General features: G+C 33.2%; 1 protein-coding gene across 14 annotated transcripts in view; it reads right to left on the bottom strand.

Moving 5' to 3' along the window:
- LOC122714117 (tropomyosin Per a 7.0102) overlaps nucleotides 1-23,794 on the bottom strand; it is a 31,631-nt gene extending 7,837 nt beyond the window's left edge. For 2 of the 14 annotated variants that reach the window (XM_043935174.1, XM_043935182.1), the window contains exons 1-8: nucleotides 23,526-23,683; nucleotides 20,746-20,905; nucleotides 20,288-20,413; nucleotides 9,389-9,522; nucleotides 6,591-6,708; nucleotides 2,521-2,591; nucleotides 996-1,071; nucleotides 154-216 (exon numbers count right to left, since the gene is read on the bottom strand). In XM_043935174.1, the coding sequence (XP_043791109.1) occupies nucleotides 154-216; nucleotides 996-1,071; nucleotides 2,521-2,591; nucleotides 6,591-6,708; nucleotides 9,389-9,522; nucleotides 20,288-20,413; nucleotides 20,746-20,859 (702 nt within the window). In that variant the 5' untranslated portion in view covers nucleotides 20,860-20,905; nucleotides 23,526-23,683. Of the gene's footprint in view, nucleotides 1-153; nucleotides 217-995; nucleotides 1,072-1,585; nucleotides 1,657-2,520; nucleotides 2,592-6,590; nucleotides 6,709-7,366; nucleotides 7,485-9,388; nucleotides 9,523-15,481; nucleotides 15,869-18,712; nucleotides 20,035-20,287; nucleotides 20,414-20,745; nucleotides 20,906-23,521 lie in introns of those variants that run through there. The other 12 variants (XM_043935178.1, XM_043935175.1, XM_043935176.1 and 9 more) reach the window with 12 other exon arrangements.
- Between the last annotated feature and the right edge of the window lie 2,029 nt (nucleotides 23,795-25,823).

Here is a 25,823-nt window from a genome sequence, read left to right as displayed (position 1 = left end):
GTGGTTAAGATTGGAAAGTAGCATAAATGGAGAAAAAAGAGGGATGAGCGTGAATGAGTTAATGATTTAGTAAAACTCGCGACGACAAATCACACTTTGGTAAAAAAAAAAGAAAATAATTAGATGCAAAATACTCTCAAAAAGGATTTGTACCTCCTTTAGGCGAGAGGTAAGAGTCTTAATTTGGTTCTTGTACTCCTCTTCACGCTGGTTGGCCTATGATACAGTAACGTGAACATTATGCATCTCAATATGGAAATTTATTTTTTGATCCATCGACGCGCGATTACGTTTTCTTTTTTTTTTTCTTGCATTTTTATCGCATTATATTTTATCTTTTATCTTTTGAATTCTTTGAAACGATATTAAACCTCTGCACCTCGAAACAATGAATTTATTCATTTACTGTGAAATCGCGTGATATTTCTTTTACACGGAGAATATGTTTTTCCGCTGATTTCTTTGTTCCCTAATAATTTTCACAGGATGTAATTTTTCCCAAGGAGCAGAGGTTTTGCTGCGCGATAGAAATGATTCAAGTGTTAATAGACATAACATTTTTCGATTATTTGAATAATAAATAAATTTTATATAACATCTATTTTGGGAAAAGCGAATTTAAAGTCATTTAATTCGAAACATTTAAATTTAAATAACGCGCTATAAGCATTTGGATATTGTAGTAATTAAAATATATAAATTAATGACAAACTAAAAGTAACAATTATTTAAAAATTTATTAGTAATAATAAATAATAAAACGATCTTTTTTTATTTGTAATATAAAATTAATTTTCTCGGTATAAAAAGAAATATCCAAATACTTGTATGAGTACATGAAAGATTATGAGACATATCGATTAAAATGTAGAAAATATAATATATATCGCAGTTCGAACGTGGAAAGAATTTTTGAAAGAAGGAGAAAGTGAAATAGATATATATATTCGATATTTCGTAGATATTTGTCGTGACTCGTTTCTAGCGGTACTTACCTTCTCTTCGGAGACCTCAAGGGATTTCAGATTGTTGCCAACTACGCGTAATTCTTCCTCGAGCTCAACGATCTTCCTGCAAAATGAACGAACCATTTACTACAAATCCAGGTTTATATTAGATTCCTACCTGAGAACGTGTTTCTTCAGCGTGAACGAATGGCAGGTCATTGTTCGAATATTATTGTACGATACAGGTAATTTTAAAATTGTTTGAAAGACAAAATTCTATTCTTTTCTGGATACCAATATTTTAAAGAAAATGACAGAAGAAAGAAATACTTCGATAAATTAATTTACAAATTTCTCTTTGAATTTTAAAGTGTTATAACGACTTCAAATTTAAATTTTATTTTAAAATAAAGAATTTTCATAGAATCATCATTCATAGTATCGAAGTACGCGAAATATTTTTGGATGGAATTATTCATTTTTCATTAAAATAATTTGAAATACTTTATATGATAATTTTATATTGATTTCTTATCGACCAGCACATTCGTCCTTATTAAACAAGCTTTTATTGGCTTAAGTTAAAGGAAAGAAATAAAAAAAAAAGTGAACAAATAACACATGCACAAACTACTTACCCTTCTGAAAGTTCCGCCTTCTCCTCGGCGCGCTCGAGATCTTGTTCCATCATGACTAGTTTTCTGGCGACCTGTGATCAACAGCCACACGTGTCATGCGAGAAAGCAAGGATGATAAGGATTAAAAAAAAATAAAAAAAAAAGAAAAGAAAAAGAGACGAACAAAAAAAAAATAGAAAGAAAATTCAAGTAAAATACAAGAAAACAAAAAGTATATCGTAAACGCATGCAAATTATCCAGTCTCCTCCTCTTTTCCATTGGTCCACCAGGCTACTTGATCGTGACTTAAATCTTGCTCAAACTTTCTTAAAAAAAATTTTTTATCCGAGAGAATGGAATTCGATTAAATCGTACAAAGTATAAGTAGATAATGACATTTGCACATTAAATTGTTGGTTTCCATTCTCTTAGATTTATCAATTCAAAGAGAAATCTTAAATATAAATATCAAAAATTATTATATTTTTTAAATTCTATAAATTCTCCTCTTTCATCTTTATTAGAATACTGAGATTTCTCTTTTAAAAGCAACACATTTCGATCAAAATGTATGATCGATCCGTGACGCTAATAGCAATTGATTACGAATCAACTTGTAATTTCCTCCAATCGATAAAACTCTTCAAAACTCTTCCTAATAAAAAAAAAATCAAGAGACAACAATCAAACGAACAAACCAGTTAACATGTGTTAGACACTTTCACGCGTGATTACATATCATTAATCATCATAAACACGTATGAACAATGTCTTTGCGTGTATACATATAGTAAAGTGCACAACCCTATGGGTACGTACACGTGATAAAACACAACTAAAAATAAGAGGATACAACAAATTGGCGATCGTTGACGCACGCTTGAAAAAAAGGCAATGTTAATGCAAAAAAAGGGTGTGAGTATTCGATTTTTTTCTTTGAAAAACAGATGCTTACGACTCTCCAGCTTCGGCACGTTCCTCGGCACGTTCTAGATCGGCCTCAACCATGGCCAATTTACGGGCGACCTGTATAAACGACACATACACACGGTTTTTTCCTTATGTTCCCTTTTTGTCTTTTTCTCTCTTCTGCAACACCTTAGGGTTCTTTCTCTTTCTCTCTAACTCTTTTCGTTTCGCCAATCCGTGTCTCGCGTGTCTCGAAGCCGGCATCTGGGCCAAGATCGACGATCTCGCGTCTCGATCTTTTACTACCATCACAGCCTCACAGTCGAGATCAACGCGATTCCGGACCGGCTCGATGTCGGTCTACGAACTGGAAGAGTTCCAGCTCCTTTTGTGTCTAACTTGCGTTCGATCGATTCGGTTAAGTCTGGTTTTCTTGCAACATTACCCTTGAACGTGGCGAATTTCTAAAGATAAACGCGATCCGGACGAGTGGAATTGTTTGATGGTTAATCGATCGGTATTGCTTGATTGATTTCTAAGCTTTAATGGAATATAAAAAGTTTGATTAAAGTTACACTAAATGAAACTAATGGATAGTATGCAGTTTTTTTTTTGAATTGAAATTGATATGGAATTTTTTATATAATATTATTCGAAGAATTTTGTATTTAAAAAACTGTGTAATCGTTTCATTAATTATTTATAATTAATATTAGCTGCTGCTTTAAAGATAATTATACTAAATGCAACAATTGTCTAAATATATTGGTTGGTAACAATATAATAATAAACAATAGACATAAAATTGAATTGTATAAAAATATGAGTATATAAGCGTATAGCTTTCAATTATATTAATTTAGGAATATATCGAGTTTTCTGATCTAAAAAGATTATTTCCATTTGCATTATGAAACCAATTCCGATCCAAACTTTTTTCCTCGTTCCACCATCAAACAAGATATTCCGTTTTCAACTTTATTTTCGATTTTGGCACAGTTCTATACGTTTTTTCGGTGTCTTCTCGCGGAATGCCAATCGTCTATCCTTGACCAATTGGAACGAATCGAGTTAAAAGATGGAATCTCTTAATCGTCTTCCTATTCGTTTGCAAATATTTCAGCAGCAGCTCGCCAACTCGTCTCACTTGGTTAAGGGGTTAATAGTATTCCGCGTTCTTGCGAATCCCATTCGTGATGGAATCGCAAATATTGAACCAGTGAAACACTAACCGTGAAACGTGCCTCGAACCATTTCATTCGTCCGCTCGGCGAGAAACGAATAATTTAAAATACGTTTAACTTTGCGACAACGTGCACGAAGTCGCGACGGCACAAAGAGGTTTTGAATTTAAAACAAAATTCTAGATAATATCGTATTCATGTCTCGATCCGGTTGGAACACGTTCGGGTAATCTTTATCGGGATACCCTCTTCCAGATGTAGAACGCATCTCGCAAAGAGGAGAGAAGCGAATAGATAAGAAACGAAGCGGGAGAAGAGATTTCTGTGCTTCGTTCTTAGAGAGATTGGCACGAATGAATGGAAATACTCGTACAACGCGGCGACAGCGAGGTCACGGTGGAAAACGAAGGAGAATTTACATGAATACGATGGAATAAAACTGTTCATAGCTCGATGGAATGTCCCTTTCGTTCGTCCACCGACGACCTTTCGTTTCACACATGCAACTTTGCGAATGTGACGCAAACTCTCGAAGAAGTGTTTATCCACGTGAATCGTTCGATCGTTTCTCTGTGGATCCTTGTTTTTTTTTACATAGAGAATCTCGAAGAAAAATGGTACAGATATGAGAATTTTTGATTTGAAAAATAAATTCTTTCCATATTCTTTGAATCGGTTTTCGATAATAGATTTTTGAAGTTCTTTTGTTTTTTTAAAGAAGATTAAAAGTGAACGTAAATTTAATGATCGTAATAGAATTAAGATATATTACTATAAGTATTCAAAAATTTCAAAATTCAATTTCTACGATAAATTTACTACAATATATATAATAATACCATTTTTCTACAAATTTCTTCGCATTAATATATAAAATTTTAAAAAAATATTGCGAAAATTTTCTAGAACTAACCAAGACAATTATATCTGATGTGAAATAATCGTTAAATAGAACTAAAATGACTATATCTAATTGAAATATTGAAATAAGGATTAGAATTCGCGAAATCTCGAAGGAAATTTATTTTGAGCCAATCATGCGTTATCAGTATGACGTAATCATATTAAATTTGCCATTTAACGAAAGTTTACGTAACATTCGCAAATCCTAGAGACAGAGGGCCAATCAATGATAAGCAATTATTATTAAAATAAAAAATAAATAAAAATCGTCGGTTAGAATTCGCCTCTGTCACTCCGTCTGCAATAATTGTTATGCAGTTAGAAGGGGCAAGCGTTTGAGATTCCACTGTAATCGATAAAATATCACTGCAAACATTAAGAAACCAATATTGCAAAACTTGATTAGTTTTGATACTTATTAATCCAACGACATTTTAAAAAAAATAATGAATGTGATTTTGTTATTGGGAGAGGATATCGACGCGTTGAAGTTACAACGATGCGTTTTAATTTAAATAAATTTGTGCTGAAGAACTATCGACGATATGGATTTCGTAAAAACTATCCATTATTCGTTGTGCAAGATTCTTTCCATTTGAATACATCATGAAATAAATTCAATGGATTTGGCGTTGTAATGGAACTTTCTTTTTGGTTGTCTAATACTAGCAAGTGTATTATACAATATTCATGGTTCGTTTGTGCTTATCGAACTGTTTTTTTCAACCGTATTAGAAAATTTCGTTTCATGGATTATTATAATTTTATTATGTAAGACCAACTCTTGCAGCGTGAAAATTTATTCAAAATTCCGTAAAAAATATATGTAAAATATTATAATACAATAGAGACACTTATCTAAGAAAAAAAGAAAAAGAAAATTATATAAAATAAATTATATAAATATTAAAATATTTAATAATCTTTGTAACTTCGACGTCGTCACGTAACACCTACCATAACAGATGGATTTTGCAATTGGGATATTTCTGAGCTACGTTCCGAATTCCACAAAAAAACGAAAATGGGGAGTCTTTGGACAAAAGCAGCACCATTTTAATCGCGTAGGAGACCGAGAAACATATGGTCTTATTCGTATCACAACACAGAACGCGTCAATCATATTTTGCGGAACCAGTTTCCGGATTAAACGAATCGAACGCCGCGGATCTATCGATATTCTTCAAATTTTCCGTATACAATCGAGAGACGATGATCTTTTATATGCAAATTAAATTTTTATTCATTTATCTTTTATTTAGGAAACTGGCACTTGAAACTTTTTTTTTTTTTTTCGTTCTTTCCCTTTTTTTCTTTTGGTTCCAACAAACACTTGGAAATCACAGATATACAGCGGTTTTAACATTAAGTCGCGTTCAAAACACCTGACACTGATATTATTCATATACATGTATCACTATTCATCTTATTCTTTTTATCTTTTTTTTATTATTCCCGAAAAAATTATTTTATTCAAACACTGCACTTATACGATTGATCGTATTTCACTTACTTGACAAAATCACAGACGATCAATAATCATTTATTCCTTCTTTCGTTCTTTACTTTCTTTTTTTCTTTTTTTCTTTTTTTTTTTTTTTTTTTTTGTTTACGTTAAATCACTTTCAGCAAATTAAGACATCCAACCCCGTTTTGCTTCGTAGTTTATTACGAATTTTACTATCGATAAAATTTTATTCTGATCGAAATATTTTTCTGGAAACAATATATTCGAACGATTCAAGGAAAAATCGAAATACGTATGTCGATTAGATTAAATTATCGAGGACGAATATCGCGTTTACTTTATACTCGATTAATACGTTTGAATAGATTCTTTTTTCGTATTTTACAGCCACGGTGATTTCGAACACACAAAGAGAAGACAGAAAGTTATGGGGTTAGGCACTATTATCTCGACTATTAACTAGGAACCATCATCATCATCATCATTATTATTATCATCATTATTTTTATCATGATTATTGTCACTGAAGCCATCACGCTTGTCAGTCGTGGGCTCGCGAACCTCATCGTATTTCTTGTCAGCTTCTTCAGCAAGGAACCTGGCCTCCTTCAGCTGATTTTCTAGGGCATCCATGCGCTCTTCATCGGCCAAGCTGCGATTCTCGAGAATCTTGCGGGCTCTTTAATAATTATCACAAAGAATCGGGATTAACATACATTACGAATGGAAATATCGCTGGAAGGAAAAATTTTTTTTAAATTATCGATCGTTGTCTCGTTTAGAGATATGGGGTTTCGTGTTGACTGGTTACGGCACTGCTCTCCAGCTACCTGCTCGAGTTACTACCTGAAAAGATTTACCTGTAGGAGCGAATTCAATGATTTATTTTGACGAACCTTCGTCTTTTAGAAAACTTTCATTCCCTCGAAAAGCGTGATATAATTTTATTTCGTAATTCTTATGAAATATTTCGACATTTTGCAACGAAAACCTGTTGAACAAGTTATTTTCTGTCCTGTGATTAATTTTAAATTCAATGAACTAAATTAATATACATAATTCTTCCTATCAATTTTAATCCAAACTTTCTCTTAAAATATTTAATTGAAAATCTTATTAAAAGAATATTGGAAAAGAAAAATTGGCCAAAGTTTCAAAATTTAAATTTGATTTTTGTTACGAAAATACAAATGAATTTCAATAAATTTTATTGAAATTTTCGAAATCGATTTAAAATTTATAAAGTGAATCTCAGTTCGTCAGAATGAATACAGAATTCGCTTCCAAACGATTGCTGTAAAAATATTGTTTTTTTTTGTTCGCTGTACGTGACCCACCTCCTCGTATTTTTTATCCGCCTCCTCGGCGATCAGTTTAGCCTGTGCTAGCTGCTGCTCCAGCAGGGATACCCGGTCATCTTCCATATTGGTACGGTTTTCGAGTGCCTTGCGTATCCTAGCGATCGATTATCATTCGACTTTTAGCACCGGTTTGGTCGCCGTTGAAAGAAAAATCATCGACATATGAAAATTTCTTTTTTGCGGTCGCGAAAAAACTATCTTCCAATTTTTCAACATGTATAGGCATTTAAATATAAAATTAAAAATCATTTTTTTATTTAAGCTATGATATAATTTTTCAAGCATTTATTATCTGTAGATATAGATATTTCTAAAAATTATAAATAAACGTTATTTTTTGAAAATATTATTTCCAATAAAAGAATTTTATCCACATCGTTCTTCAGATAAAGAACTCGCGTAAAGAATTTTTATTATTTCGAATCGCAAAAGCGATGATAAAATATCGTTCTTGACGATAAAATTTGCAAATCTCTCGATGATTATCAACTTCTTTTCCCGGGATAAGGAATTAAGAAAATCATGTGTTATCAATGTCTACACTATTTCATATACGTGTCAAATCAATTATGAATCTGCTTTTCTGAAGCTTCAAAATCATGATTTAATCAATAATTTTTATTTTAACAATAATCAGGATTTGAATCGATCAATAAGTATGAAAACTTGTAATGGAAAAATAATTTCGAAGTTCTTTCAACGTCGAAAAGTTTAATCCTACCGATAAATAATATCGTGTACGTCGATCGAAATTCGAAAACGAAAAAGCATGTTGACGTTTCTCGATCAGATTGAATTGAAATGTATAAATGTGAGAAAAATAAAGTGTTCCACATTTCTATAATCAAATGATCAAGTGTTAATTAAATTTAATGCTCGCGTAATATGTAATTGCATCATATTCTGAAACAGGTCTATCGATAATTAACCACTTTACGCGAGCTAATGAAAATGCACGGTTCATAAAATCAGTGTAATTGCTAGTTCGCAAGCAACCTTGGATATGTAGTGTGTAATTCATGTCTGGGTGCGGGTTCCATTATCATATAAATATAACCTATTTCAAGATCTATATTCGGCGTGGTATTAACCGCGAAACATTACAATACAGTATTGTGCGATTATTTATAGATAGATAGAGAACATAAGATCATTCGAGAATATATTGTCGGCTCTTTCGTTTCGATTTCTTTAAACGTACAGATTTGGTTTCCTTTTGGAGTAATGTACGACATTTTTCATATTTCATTTGAAATGATTGACATTTATTTTTGAAATTATTGTAATAATAATTTGGTTAAAATTAGAATTTACTTATTTGAGCAAAAATTTAAAAATTATTTTCATTTTTAAACAAGAGATATAATTTAATTATTCTAAATAATTAAACATTATTTTATTGAATTCTAAAAAATTATTTTAATTGAAATTTTCTCACAACAAAATTAATAATATTTTATAGATCAAATTCAATTTCCTTTACAATAATTTCAATAGAAAATTCAACGTGTTAGCTATAATATATTTATTTTAATTTAATTTTCACATTCAGGAATTATATGTTATTCTAATATTTATAAGATGTATTAAGAATAAAATAATAGATATTATGAAGAATTAAAAATTTTCAGCCATCACGTTAAAGTCTCATAATCTCATAGAGGATGGACAATAATAACCCATTACATATACTTTCTAATAAGACTATAACTTTCAAGTTTCATTAACAAATTCAACACCAATCTCATAAATATCGAAAAAAATATTAATCGAACTTTTACTTATGAATCAATTGAGGAAGGAGATTGTTATTATCTGTCCATTGAGTTACATAGTCACTGTACTGAACAATTTCTTTTTATAAATCTTTTTATAAATATCCATCGATGTGCGTAGCAAAAAAGATACGTCAACGAACGGATATTTATAAGATTTACGTGGTCGTACATACTCCAAGTATTATTGCGGAGAAACTATAGAAATGTGGAATTCGTTTACCGTTCGCTCTCATCCGCTGCTTGCGACGCCTCTGCCAATTTAGCAGTGGCCGTTGCAAGGCGTTCCTCCGATCTCTCGAGATCTTCCTCCAACAATTGGATACGACGATTCAGAGCGGCTACTTCGGACTCAGCCTATAAAAAAAGGAAAAGATATTTTTAGATCAAAGATCTTTTAAATAATTTTTGAAATTTGATTTTTGAAATTCATATTTCTTTATCTTTTTTTTTGTTTTTATTTTGATAAATAGATAAAAAATATTTATTGTTATTCGTGTACATTTTAAGCTACTGTGATAAAACGGGATTTAAAAATGGACAACATTTGCATTGATAAAAATTATAATAGTGAAAGGCTTTGACTTTATGAATGACACATCCTCATTATACACTTCCTCTTTATAGTTGTAAAAACAATAGTTATCGTTCCAATTTTTTAACTGGTGAGTTACAAGGTTGTAATAAATTCATTAACGTAATGTAAACGAACAAAGTTAAGATTAAACTTTAGATAAGTTATCGTCATTGATTGACAGCGACTGCATCGATTATTTTTAACTCGATACAGATTTTTCCAATTTCTTTATCCTTGCATTTTAAACGAAGAAAAGAATCAATAAAATGAAATGAAAAATAATAAATATATAAAAAGGATAGAATTATTTCTGAGGAAAAAAAAATAAAAATTTAGCGATCACGATCACATAACACGTGATTAGGATTCGCAATTAGGAACGAATCAGTCGTGAGATCGCCAAGGTCTTTACTCCGTTCGCATATCAATGACCCTAGTTTCCTTCTTTTAGAGCTCGTGCTCATAGCTACAATTGATTTAATTGAATGGACGTTTTTCGCAGCATCCACGTGCATTTGCACGCGAGTAACCTCGTATTCTTCTTTAGAAATGGAACGATTGTCTCATGGAAAATCATCTGATCATGAAATAAACAAAACTATGTTTATTTTATTTAATTTAAAAAATAGCTTAATATGAATTAAATATCTAACATAAAACTTGATTTCGAATAATTATATTCATATAAATTCCTATTTCATGATGTGATTTTCAATAGAGAAATCATTGTTTTTTTTCACGGAGATATTAGTCAAATTTTTATTTAGAATAATTTTCTATGAAATTAGCATTGTTATTTTGTATATTATTATAATATTATATATTTATTTTAAAATATTTTCTCTTTAAATTATTATATAAAAGAACTTCATGTATTATGATAAATGAAATTCGTAAATATTGTTTATTTATAACGTGTAAGCTTATTGTAAAAAAATTTATCAACATTTATTTTTTAATCAGTTACTGATTAATTACTAGTTAATCCAATATCGATATCTTTATCGATAAATTTATGATTCACACTCATAATAAATAAACAATTTCTAAAGGAAATTACATTTGTAAGAGTTTAAATTAATCTATTCAGAATAAATTCCTTTATAATACAGGAGACGATTAAAACATTTTCCAATTAAGACTCGAAATCATTCAAAAGAGAGTCTCATCGTTTTACTGTATTACGTCAAACGCCCTTACAAATGTAAATTGCTTAACGCTTGATTACGTATGTATTCGTCTCTACGCAATTCGAGGCTCTTGTCCTCGTTTGCGGCTGCACCTGCATCGATTGTACGCTGTGCGGATAAATCCCAATTCAATGTGCGTGAACCAGGCATTGCCCGCGCTTTCATGCACGTGCCACTCTTCGATCACACTAACATTTCACATCCGGACTGATTCGACACTCCTTCTTGACCGATGACGCATAGAAATTCATAACGAAAACAACGATAACGAGAACACCTTTAGTGATTCTGGTTATCATATCTTTCGTAGAATTGATTAATACATTGCCTTCATTTATGCAATATGCGAAAAAATAGGAAATTTTGAAATCGATGATAAAAGACAAACAATTCGTATAATTGGAGTTTACTGATTGATTCCATTATCTATAATTTCATGATTAAATGATAAAAATTTTCATTCAGATATTGTCTAACATTGCTTTTAACTCATTTGTTTTGTAGTTTTAAGTCAACGATTTAATAACAATTGAAAACTATTAAATTGTATTAACATAAATTAAGGCAATGTATACTTTATTTTTTTATTAATATAATTTGTAGTATAATTTATTCTTTTTTTTTAATTTATTTTTTTTTTTTTACAATAATATCGTTTTATATCATTCAATTTTGAAAGTGTAAACAAATCCGAAAGTTATATTATCACGAACTTCATTGATATCATTGTTCCTTTTATTTAAAATGATTCATACAAACCGGAGTTTACGCCTATGCTTGTTCGTACAATGTTATAATAATTCGTATCCAGACCATATAGTCGGTTAAATTACCGACCGGAATAATCCGTCACGGTGTGTAATATTTTAACCTGGCGCACGAGCCACTTCCGGTCTCGCGTATTTCCGTTATAGAACCGATCAATCGATTCTATCAAGCTATGCATCTATGATTCTGCATTCGGAAGAAACCGACACGCCCACGCATACTAGCACAGCCGAACAGGTCTCGTCGATCGTAGGTAATGTTGGTAAGTGTGCCAAACTTCCGCCAACGATCACCCTCCGTTACTTCCATTACGTTCTGTTAATTCAACACGATTCTACTACTGTTTACATGTTATTTAGATGAATTTATTTAACAATATTTTAAAAAATTAAGTGAATTAATTTTATTTTTTTATTTTCCTATAATCGTTGAAAAGAAAAATTACTTTTAATTCTTAAAAATTATTATATTTATTTTTATTAATATTTCATCCTTAATAGTAATTAGATATTATTTTTTAAAAATTTTTTTTAAAAAATTGATTTGAGATGTAAAACTATTATAGCTTTAATATTAATCTAATAATCTAATCCGAATTTCAGACGGTATCATTCAATTAATTTGCAGGATCGCTTTTTTTCAAAAATAAGAATTCAAAAATATTAGATCGGAAATGAAGAAACATCATACACTAATTTTTTTTAAAAACATTCCCAATGAAAAATATATCATTGATCGATTAATTGGTAATCAATAAAAATCAATGCTAAAATCAATAAAAATTACATTATAATGGAGTACAAAGATGGATAATACGTCGATGCTTATTTGTTTATTAATAAATCTATCCCTAGGATGACAATCAAGGTTCGATTATATAAACTTCTCAATAAAAGAGACGCCACGTGCTGTCGTACAGCTCGTACGTAATATCACTTTCACGATACGCGCTAAATCTGTCGATGTCGGATAAATCAATGAACCGAACCCGCGGTATTATACCACGAGATAAATCTTCACAATGTGGCGGGCGCTGGTTATCTAGTTTCTATTAGACGAGAGAATGAAGAAGAAGAAGAAGAAGAAGAAGAGAAAAGGAAGAAAAATAAACGGGGGAGCTGCATACACGGCAGTGCACTTCATTGCTCAATGACAAAAGCTTGTTAGTGAAGCTTCACCGAGCTTCTATTCGTTGGCCTTTTAGGACAGCGACACGTCAGCGGCAGAAAGTGAGCAACGTCACTGGAAATACATACATTGACATTTTTCGGAGGCTATCCAAGGTTAATCTACAAGGTATAATCCGCAAGGAAAATGGCCTTTGTTACCGTAAATGGTTCCTTGTAATTGTTACTGATTTATGAGAGTGAGGATTTGATAATTGTTTAGAATGAATTAGAAGATGTATATTGTGCTGACTCTTTTATATTTTCAAGATAAATGATCTTTCTGTATAATAGCGTTAGTAACAAAAAAATTAATGATTTGAAATGATTTTGAATAATCTAAAATAACGTTATAAATTAAAAATGAACAGACTTTTTTATATAATTTAATAATTTTATAATTTAGTAATTTTATATAATTTAGTAATTTTTTATATAAAATAATGAAAATTTTTTATGTAATAGAGATTTACAATTAATTTAATAAAGTTTATAATTAAAATTTGTGACCTATTTAATTTATAATATTTATTAGAGATTATTTATTAGTTAATTGAAATGAAATTTCAAAAACAAACAATAAATATAATATAATAATAAAATAAAGATAATTTTCTTTTAAAATACTTTTTTAATATTGAATATTTTTAGACATCTTATATGTCTGTTTTACGAAAAGAAGATAATGATTTGATTACTTCTTTCATCAATAATTTTACCAAAATTAGTCACAATGAAAGAATAGGATATTAAAGTTTATGATAGGTTTTCTTGACAAGGGATGAAAGGGTCTTCGTAAGAAAATAAAACATTCCGTAAGAAAATAAAACATAAATAATACGAGACAGATATGGTTATATACATATATATAGAAATAGTCAGTAATGTCTTCTTAGTACAAAAAAAGACAAACAATGGTTTTTGATGCGTAAGCATGCGTTAGATAGAATTGGACACGAATTTCTTGTGCCAATGCTCATCTTTGAAATTTCAAGTCATTCATCTAATAGATTCTTGAAACTTGATCATGAATTCAATTATAGCATTATAATGATCGAAAAGAAAAAAAAAATATAGATAACTCGTACAGATTGAAATTTGACTTTGAGAGAGAAATGTTTAAATTTAAAATCATAAACACAGAAAAAAAATAGAAGATTAAAGCCATTGTGTTTAAATAATTTAAATGATACATATTATTCATAATATTTGAATATTTTATATACTAGAATATTTCCAGCGACTACCTTTACTAGAAGCTATGCATATTACGTTCCACCAGTCTGCCAGCAAAAAAGAAAAGAGCAAAAACAAGATTGTGGTGTAAATCCGTTAAATCGAGGCTGATGAACGCTTACACCTAGACTACACCCTCGCTCTTCATCGATCTTTCCTTTATTAAAGTACATTGCATGCTTATATTTATGAGGTTTGTATAAAATATTTTTTAAATAAACTACTATATATTTTTATTCAATTTTTTATATTCTTGATTCATAACGAAATAATTAAAAAACATAAATTAGAATTTTTTTTACATTTGATATATAATCAATGCAAATGTAATTGTCCTAAAAAACTTATCAGATCATGTTGTGGAAGTAATACTACAGAAAGAACTTTGCATATATGAATCGTTGTACGATCGTATGACATAAAATCATATACATAAAAATTGACCGACAATCCCGCATGCTTTCATGCGAATGATATGATATGGATAAATGTCAGCTTGAAAATGAGTGATACGATCGGTTAAGAGTTAAGCGGCTAACGGTTTAACGCATTGCGTTAATTATTAATTCTTGATAAATAACTTTACTATGTTTTTTGAAATATTTAATTAGAATTATTTAGTAAAGACTCAAGGATAGAAGAAATAAGTTTTCAAGTAAGTCCTCTCGTTGTATCAAGAATGTCTCGAGTGTGAGTCGAGTCGGTATCCCTTCTATATTCCCTGACTGCCCTCTCCAGAGGCACAACCCAGCCTGACGACGACGTGCCTGACACTCACGATCGATCCTATAGCTGTGGATGCCGGCTCTGGCATTTTGTATAAAAGAAAAAAAGATTTTTATCGAAAGTCCATCGATTCGGAGACGATTGGTGTTCTACATTTTTAAATTAACATATCAGATGTGATGTCGTTTGATTGACTTTATCCATTATCCTTGATAAAAATTTCTCTGACGCGAACCGATCGATACTTTTCCAAACGAATGCCATGAAGTTGAGCACCATATTTCCGGTAAAGACACGCCGCGAATCATATAGTATGAGTTCACAATGAAATTAATCGCAGAACGAGCCGATCACGAGACGAATCAATCGTGTTTAGAATCTGTGCATTTCACATGAATATATATACTAAGTATCCAAATCAACAAAACTCACTGAATTTCTTCCTGTCGTATACTCAATTCATGTCGCTATTCAAGCATCATATAACAATCAATGGATTTGTAGGATATCGCATAGGTTATGCCACGGAAATAAGTGAAATGAAAGAAAAACTTGAAACATAACTCCTTAACTAAAAATTCTATATCAGTCGACTTAATTCGTGTACGATGGAACTGGAAGAGATATGGTCATGAGGTAATTTTTTCACTCACTTCCTCGCGGCGTATCACTTCCACCTGCAGCCGCTTCTGATATTCCTCGCACTCGTCCTTGTACTTTTCCATTTCCTCCTTAGTCTGCCTCATTTTCTTCTTGAGCACGTCGAGAAGGGTGCCCTGCACTTGCGTCGACATGCTGCTGAATATTCGCGCGTGTTAGCGTTTTCTCACTTAAAACGTCGCGATTACGAATCTCGTGTATGGATCGAGGTAATATTCGTACTTTAAACAAAAAGTCAAGAATCTAAGATAACCGGTGAATACGAAGTACGAAGACCAAGTATGTCAGGGTACGAGAAACGACCGGTACCCGTGCGAAAGAGAGTTTCGTAGCCTTCGAGCTGTCGTACACTGACGACCACTGGCTGCTGTTGACTGGAAAGCAAGATGGCTGCCCCCGGTCAGGACGCGCATGCGCGCTAACATTGTGCGGACATCAAATAGTCCCTTGCCCTTAACGACGCCTGTTCCAAAATATTTAATAAAAAATTTTCATTTAACCAAGTCCCAATTGATACTATCATTCAAATGCTTTGTATTTAATCATGTCTATTATTAAAAACATTTAGTTCATTGATTAATCATTTTTTTTTCTTTTCATGACCGTGTCACGAAGCATGATGCGCACGCCAAGTATCGCTACGCCGATCGACGTGTCGTCGCGCGCAGAGCCCCGGAAATACCGCGCCCGTCCCGAGCGCGCCCAACCGTTCGAATGGACGGTCGACAACAATTCCTGCGTTGTTTCACTTCTTTTACTTTTTCATCCGTAATGAGGGGCAATGCACGTTTATTCTACGCATCAAATAATTTCAGTATGAACATAATCTTTCTTCGACAGAATGATTGTTTCCAATGATTGCCGGTTTAGATTTTATAACTAAAAGTAGGTATGATGAATGAGTGACTCGCAAATTTAAATAATAATAAAGATCAAATAGTACAACAGTTATATATCTAATAATAAATTATACTTTATTATATGTTTCAGAAAGAATTTAATAAAGACACGATTAAAAAAAATTGAATGTAACGAATTTAAATTAAATAATAATTTAAATTTTAACTGAAATAGTAATATGTATATTCCATTATGATATTTAAGCGTAATTATAAATGGTAAGTAAGAAATAAATTATATATTCATTAATTTAATATTTTTTTTAAATATATTGCAATCATTTGATTCAAAAATATAGTTTTAAAAAAATCAATTTAATTTACAATGTAGTTTTAAGCAAGATTATGAGTTTTATAAAGTTTCTTACTATTTATATTTATTAATTTTAATTTTAATTATTATGTGTAACAAAATTAAATTACATTAAAATATAATTATTATTAGCTATCGAATCGTTTTAAACTCATATTTTATATATAAATGCAAAAAATAAATTAAATATTCTTTAAATAAAATACAAAAAGTTAAAAAAATATAAATATAAAATATTAAAAAATGATTGCAATATAAATAAAGTTTGAAATGCATTGTTAAAAAACTAACAGAATCTATTTAATATTCAATTATTCTATTTGAAATTTAAACATTATGCAAATCTCGCATTAATATCGAATTAAAAATAATCAATCAAATTTGAATTTTAGAATTTACAGATTCATCCATAAGATGATTATGCGAATAATGCAAGCATAGATGGCAGCACATTGATGTGAAAACGTAGAAAATGTGACGTGTAAACATTGACTAAGATAAACGGTAAAGAAACGGATCTTGTTTCAAAGGTCGACAATAAATCGCAGACATGCTCCAAATTTCCGTGCAATATGCTATGAATATTTTGCAACTTTCTGTTTTGTCACTGGTTTATAAATGCTCATAACGAAACAGATTTGTAAGAACGCATTCTGGGAGCAATGCTTACGCAATACTCTTTCGAAGTGTAAGAATAAAAGAGTTACTGGATCTGTATACTAACAGCTATGTATTTTTAGAATGTTGACGAATACTCTTCATGTTTAACATATTACAAGTGCAAGGTGGGATTCGTTTTTGAAAATGATTTGCAAAAATATTTTATATTTACGTATGAAAATAATTTTTTATTTGAATAATCATTTTTAAATTTTTTAGAAATATTTAAAAAATATTAGAGATTTTTAATAATTATCAAAGAGAAAGAAGAAAATTATATGAATTATAAATCTAAAAATTTTTTATAGCAAATTTTTTCTTGTTGCTGGGTTAAATTATTTCTGAAATATAATGTACAATCAGTGAATTTCCAAATTTGGCAGCATTGCATTCACTGTCACATTTATACCTATCATATTTATACCTGTCATATTTATACCTGTTATATTTATACCTGTCATATACCTGTCATATTTAAACGAAAAATGGGGATTATACTAAAAAAGGATTGATGAAAACATCATATCGCAAATGTTGACGTTTAAATATGATTGTAAATAATTTAAGGATTCCCGCTAACTGCACTAGTCGCTTGGTGTCGGCTAAATAAGAATGCCATTTATCGTACCAATTGGAATCATGTTTAACCCATTGTCTTCGTTCAGTAACCTTATACAATAAGTATTCTTTGTCGGACGATCGAGCATCATTAAGACCCGTAAGAAGTCTCACTGTTAATAATCTCTTAAGTATTATTATATGACCGCCATAAATAGTAATACATTATTCATTTAACGCACGATAATGTGAACTGATTTCGATTTCCACTTGGCAACGACAGAAATTCCGATGTTTTAATCGGCCTTTCTCTAATCAGTATTCGCGGCGGTCCGATTATTTTCCAGGATGAACGGTAGAAAAGAGCGTATAATTAAAACAGAAAGAGTAACACGAGAACTGTCTGTTACTTCGTAAACCTATTCGAGCAACGATTAAATGGTCTGTAACGTCACCGTGGGTAACCACTAGATCACCTAACCTAACTGCGCACGTATTTTTAACCCGTTCTTCACCATATAAGGTATCGAATTCATGAAAATTACCTCATTCGACAAAACGTTGTGTAAGTCAAAAAACGCAAAAGAGACAAAAATATGGACGGTATATGATTTGAGAGAGAAAGCGAGATTTTGATAGGTGACTATCTTGTTCTGTTATCAATGACCGAATAACCCACAAGAACCCATTGACCGACGTTAAAGCGCATCAAGGTCATATCATGCAGTGACCTTGCATGCAATTACACATATCTACATACCGGATACGTCAACATTGTATCATACGATACTGACCCGTTTTAGCTGGTTTCCCATAATATTCTGCAATTCGTTCCTTATGAGACCGAATTTCATCATTGTATCGCTGGAGAATATAGACCATCCAAAGGCTAATCCAGGATAATCAGCGCATCTTTTTCTTCTTTTAGCTTCTCTTTCAGCTTGTACCTCGGTTCTTTCGCTAGGACATCTCAATTTAGCAAGTTCAGCAAGTTCAGGATCCTCCTCGACATTAGTTGATTCGTCGTCAGAGTTTCCATCACCGCGAGCCCTCGCGACCGCGTGCTCAGGCTCTGGCGAATTTTCTTTGTTTCTCTTTTCATCAGATTCATTTTCACATATTTCATTCCCACATGATTTTGATTCAGAATTGTCCAATACTTTTTCCATTTTATAACTATCAAAGCTCTCATTTTCGTTTCTTTTACGAACAAATTGTTCGTGTCGTTCGTCAAGAACATCCAGGCTACACTGCGCGAGCCTATGACGGATGTTTTCTTCTCTATCATGTTCAAGATTATATTTTATCTTGTTAGAATCTTCATTCGATGTTACATCTTTCGTGGACACTGTGGCCGTCGGATCACGAAGCCACCTCGTGCCGATTGTGGGCACTGTCACCGCAGTGGAACATTCTGTATCGATGACATTGCTTTTTTCATCAAGCTTCGGTGACGTTGTAGTTGTTGATGTTTCGTTGTTTCTGATCGCCGTATCTTTAACGATATCAGCAGGGCCACACTGCGCGGGTCCTCTGCTGGAGGCGTCGAGACGTCGGCGCGTAGCGTGTCGCGGATGATGTTGATGACCGCGACGTCTCGTGGTCGACGTCAGAGCTGGTTCCATACTAACCAGCTGCCAACCCTTTACTAACCCTTTTCGTTCCACTACTCTTTTTAATGTGCTCTACGCACCACTATTACTACCACTGCACAAAGTACACCGCCATCTTGTCTGTCACTGTTCGTAACACGTTTCTCACCGCGCCACGCATACGTCTTTTTGTCTCTTTCTTTGTGTTGAACACACACACACAGTCCTGACAAGCGAACGCATGCACGAGAGGAGACACGCTGGTCTCCGCTCACTGCACCGTCCTGGTCTGATTTCTATCTTGCTTTCTCTCTCTCTTTCTCCGTCTATTACTCTATGCTCGATCCAGGTTACCCCTACTACCCGTCAATTACAATATGAAACCGAAGTTTGCCGAGAACCGCCGAACAAACGAAACGGCAGCTTCGCGTACTAACGCTCGACTGTGCGCTTACTTCGCGAGGAATCTACTCATCCCTCGTGAGGCGCTTGCGCACGATTGCTGCGACATCTTATGGCGCTTAAACGTCATTACTCTGTCGGTAACAGCACATTGTTTGATAAGAATTATGGGTTTTCACCTTTGAAAACCGGTTGAGTTTATTTTTTTTACGTTTTTTCGAAAGAAATTATTGTTTTTATTTTAACTGAAATGTTTTTAAGATGAATTTTTCAATTTTTTCTAATTTATGTAAATTAAGTAAACTTCAATTATTAAAAATACTTAAATAATTTGAAATTTAAATTATTTAATAATGAACATTACAATTAACTTACGTTTTGCAGCGCTTTGTCTTTCTCCTCAAGTTTGGCATTGACCTGCATAAGAGCCTCCTGAGTTTGATCGAGTTCATTTTCAATGGTCTGGATCTTTTTTTGTAAGGCGCGCGCCTCTTCTTCAGCCTTTATTAAACAAAAAAATATATATCGAACAATTCATTTACTACAAACAATAATAATAATATTTTATTTCCGTAAAATTATATTATAGCGATTTATATAGGCACCAAAAAAATTCCGAATCTATAATTAAAATTTTTGAACGCGGTTACCAATCATATATCGCATTTTTATTACGATGCGATTATTCATCGCTATTTTTATTCTGTACTACATATGAGAGATAAACAGACGTTTACGATTTTTTTATATTATATCAAGTCACTTATAAGTTCTCAATTCGTCATAAGCTTTATTCTTTGCATTATAATAACTTGAAAATGTTGAAAATTTACCTTTTCGGCTCGCGCGTTCGCATCGCGAGCTTGCTGTTCGCAGAGCAACGCGCGATCCATCGCGTTGTCCTTCTCCAGCTTCATTCCCTGCATCTTCTTCTTGATCGCGTCCATGGTGGCGGTTTAGTTTGTTCACTCGTTCACGAGAAAAAAAACGTATCTACAACATTATCGAAGCGTCACAATTATCATACTTGCGCTCTTGAATACGTATTCATCATCTTGCTTCCCATACACGCTTTATCTTCGATCGACAAAATTGTACTTTTTAATTTTCTTCCGCGGAACTCGATCGATTCCCAAGGAGAACGGTCGAGTTCGCGCGCGTTCATCGCGCTGCAGATTTCAATGACCGTGAGACGAATTACGAATGCAATTAACCGCGTTCCGTTTTAATCGTTATGCTTTTTCATTTTTCTTCGACATCTTTTTTTTCTTTTTTTTCCTTCCATTTTTTTTTTTTTTTTTTCGTTCCAACATCTCGCTTGTCCTTAGAGACGTGGCAATGATAATTGTCGAGGAAATCGCAGAATTCGACAGAGAATTCGCGCAAGTTTTCGCTATGCGGACAGCATGCATCGAAGTATAATTAGCGAACGACCGGATATCCTATTTATAGAGGCAGGTTCTTGCTCAAGAAGGCCCGGGCTCTGTACCGTGTCCGTATATATAAAATCAAACGTCTTCGCTGCTCCAAGGCGTCTTTCTTCCTCACTCGTGACGTCAGACATTCAGGTATGCGATCCTACAGGACGAACCGAGGCGAAACCGAGGAGAAGATCCTTCGCGGATATTCTTTCGCATTTTATGCGCTCGTTTCGCTACACGAGCGAAACCGATGCATCGCGAGAAGCGGGAGAGACCGATATGGCCAACAGGACAGAGCCACGAACGGGTTAATTTTCTTCGTGGAAACATTCCAGACATTGTTTCCTTCGGACACTCCTACCAATACTGTTTTTAGAACCGTGTTTTCCTTTTGGACCGGTCAGAAGTGAAATTTTAATCAAGGACATCATTCTTTGATCTTTCTTCAGTTTTTAAGGTTTGAAAATGAAATTTGGTATTTAAATAAAAAAGAAGAGAATGAAGTTTGGTTCTTGAATTCTTGTTTTCGTATCATATCTTCTATATGAGCGAGTATGTATGATTCCTGGCTTACTGGTAATCAGAGATACCAGGTATGTAAAGAGAAGAGAGAGAGAGAGAGAGAGAGAGAGAGAGAGAAAGAGAAAGAGAGAGAGAAAAAAAACAGAGTTCCAACCAGTTCAAAGAAACAGAAATTCTAGACATAATGCTCCGAAGAAATGAACCTCTTCGCGTCATCACTTCTCCTTTACTCTGTGGAATTTAAATACCGTCTAACCTAAATGACACCATTATTTTTATCATAAATATAATAAATGTAATAAAATCACAAAAACGAAATGTGAAATTTAATTTAACAATATAATAACTTTCGTTTTGGATTATAGATTATAGATAGTCAGACCTACCAAAAGTTACGGAGCACTCGGTCGAAATAACTTTGAATAAAAAATAAGCCGAGCTGCCGGATTGTAAAGAAGCTTGTATCAAAGGAGAGGGTTATTTTTACACGCGAGAGGAGAGGGTGGAATCGTCGCTAGTCGCCTGCCGTCGAACCTTTTCGGGTTACGCATAGCCGAGTTTCGTTACTCCATTCGGATCGGTGTCTTGTTACGTTCGAAAGAAAATTTTCCTCCCTACCTTAGTCTACTATCGTTACGATTTCTGACACTTGATCTGGAAATTTTTGCACAATCCACATACGTTACGAATGAAGATTGTTCTACATCTCTTTTGGAGCAAATAAGAAATTCGTCTGTAAAAGAATACGACCTAGATCATGAAATAGAAATCGAATATTTTTATAAATTTATTCGATTAAAATAAAACACACAAATATAACGAGTTGTGGAGCTAGTGATTTTCGACTTATCATTGCCAACCGATGCCAATCGATGAATCATCGATTCTAGGATCGCACGATTGCTCTGACGATTTCATCGATCCTCCGCACCGAATATTAAAAAAGAAAGATAATATAGAGCAACGCGTGCATTCGTTCTTTCGAGAATTCGTTATCAGCGAGCGTCCGGAACAACATCGTGACCGCGATCTGCTATCTCGTAGCTAGAAATTCCTGTCTACTCCCGGTACACCAAGGAGATCGGTAGTCTGGGACAATGTTGTCACAGCGGTTACGCGTGAATACTTGAAATTTTTCATGAGTCACACGCACATATTTCTGATATCACCGTGGCTGCACGATGGGTGACAACAAGTCGCGGGCCACCACGTTGCGAAACGAGCGCCGAAATTTGCATAATAACCGATCGCTTTTCAAACTTGCCTTCGTGGAATGCGGGCGTATTTCGATATACGTTCCAGTTACGACAATTTAAACTTAATATGACTACCAATCAAAAAAGAGACGAAAGGCCCAAGACAATCCAAGTTTCATTTATCACTTGGTTCAACTGCAAAAGCGAAATCTCTCACGATATCATACGAGATCACCCGCCTCTATTCGAATTCTTCCTTGGTCCCTCTTCACTTTCGCGTACCCACACACATCACTTTCCTCGTTCACACAAGGCGCACACACAAGCACACACCATATACAGATTTTAGAGGGAACTAGAGTCACGATCGTGCGGATCCAGGAAAGGTCCTGAAAGAAACGCGAGGTCGAAAGGCGAAAACTCGTTGTGCATCGGACGTGGTACGGACTGAAAAAAGTGCACATGCTTACTCACGGGGCAAGTATTCAGGTTCGTTCGTCGTCTGGGATGCGTCTGACTCGCAGGCTAAGTCTCGACTGGCCGCTGAAAGCTTCGGCTACAACCGTTCGTCGTGGCTCCCACCTTTTCTCGCGGGCTTCTCTCCTCGCGATCGTAAAAGACGAAAATGACGTCGCTTCGCCAGGATGCGGTTCTCTCTTTCTTTCTCTCTCTGCCTGTTGCTCCTTCTCGTTCCCGAACGTTGTATCCCTACCACCATCGATGTGTGCACACAGAAAGATCAACGCTGAGGATTTTCTACGTACGGGCCTGTGAAAACGTACACCGCACCGCGGAATTTATCTTTAGAATCGGCGATGATTCGACGCCGATCGGGTCGATGCTTATTTTCATTCTGCGCCCTGGACCTCTTCTTGGCCAACGAACGTGATGCCGTGAAATGGAGAACTGATATGGAAGAGAATTGATATTCGATTTCATAATTAAAGTACATTTATAAGGCTCCGTACGAGAAAAAAGAATTGATCATATCAAGAAAGAACCGGCTTCTTTGGAAGAGGATCCTTTGTGACGGAATGATAATAGTTGCGGTTTAAAAAAAGTGTTAGTTTGAGAAATTCGATATCTTAGAAGATATAGATTATATAGAAGTGATAATAATAATAAGATAATAATAATAATTGGATGGATTTCAGTGAAGTAGCAAAACGATCGAATACCTCTAAAAATATAAATTTTTACAAAATTTTAGAAATTGTAATAGAACAATAATAGACGTTTAACAGCTATCTGATAATAAGCGACAATATTAACGCATAATCAGATTGTAATAGCATATAGATTACGATACGAATTAAAAAAAAGTAGATAAGAATTATTGCAAAACTTTAAAAAGAAATCATAGAGAGAAAATAACGGTTTTGCTAAAAGAAGAGATCAATTCGAGATTACGCAATTCCTTGATCTAGTTTCCGATAGGTACCAAGATCAAAGTCACCAAGATTGCTGTAAGATTGCTCCATATTTAAAAAAACTCGAATATCCTTTGATCGCTTAATTTCCAATTAAAAGAGATATCGATAATTCATCGAAAGATAAGATAGAAGTCGAAGAGATTACTTAATCAATATCAATAAACTGCTTTCATATAACGCAGAAGTGTGAGACTAAAATATTTAACGGAGAAATAATATATACATGTATCCAACAAGAAAATCCTAATATTCGGCTTCGATAATTTTGGCATTGGGGTTATAGGCATCTCGATCTCCTTGAATGAACAACTCGTGTCATGGTCAATTCGGAATGACTCGGACAACGCTTTTAGCTTCGCCGTTTGCGCAATTATTTCGAGATTTAACGAATAATTCGAGCACTTTCGAAATTACCATTTTCGTCGAAACTTCAATATCGATCGATGGAAATAATTCGTATTTTACGCTCAAAATACTTACGTTAGATTTAAATTCTTGAAACTCTTTGTAAAACTTTATATGGTAGCCGTTTCGATACGACGACTTAATTTTAACGGAACGTGTTCTCGATGGGAACGAAAATTTCACCAGGTAATTTGTCCACACGCGAAATCCTTTGCGTAAATTTATCGGTCAGCACATCTCGTACATTCATCGGTCCGATTCAATACCGTAAAAGGAAAAAGTAGGTAAGGGTCCCTCCGCAGCCTTGACTCATATACCGTCTGTTTAAGTACTGGTTCGTGTGCGTATACAAGCATGCTTCTTAAATACCGATCATTGCGGTTAAAAGTCAATGAATACGACGCCTTTGTTTATCTTTGATATCTAACAGAATTTATATGAATATTATAACGTATTAAATTAATATTCTGTTGTTTTCTTCGGTCGAAGAAAAAAAAAAGAATATTTATTCGATTAGATTAGATGAAATTTTCATAAATTGATAATATTTTTAAAATATCATGGAGAAATATCTTAGAATTAAAGAAAATCTCTAAAATATTAAGCAAAATAAATAATTCCTTTAAAAAAATTTAAATTAAATGTTTCGTTGATGAAATAATAAGATTTAATATTTCGATAATCTTTCGATATTTGAAAATTGAGTGAAATCACGTTAATTTAATTTCAATTTCACCGAGCTATATCAAGCATTAGATTTGTTAAATCAGTTATTATCGCGATATTCTTGCAATTAACAGAAAATTCAACCTTGTATCGCAACAATTAGGATGCTTATTATAAAACAGTTTGTCATTATTTCAACGTACGCGTCCTTAGTTAATACTTACCTTATGCAGGATATATTGCACCGACGAGGTCGAGGCACCTTCTG

This window comes from Apis laboriosa, unplaced genomic scaffold, assembly GCF_014066325.1.
Source record: "Apis laboriosa isolate Shangri-la unplaced genomic scaffold, ASM1406632v1 scaffold280_cov157, whole genome shotgun sequence".
NCBI classification, from domain to species: domain Eukaryota; kingdom Metazoa; phylum Arthropoda; class Insecta; order Hymenoptera; family Apidae; genus Apis; species Apis laboriosa.
Note: the sequence above shows the minus strand (reverse complement) of the source record. Positions and strands in the feature narration are given on the sequence as shown.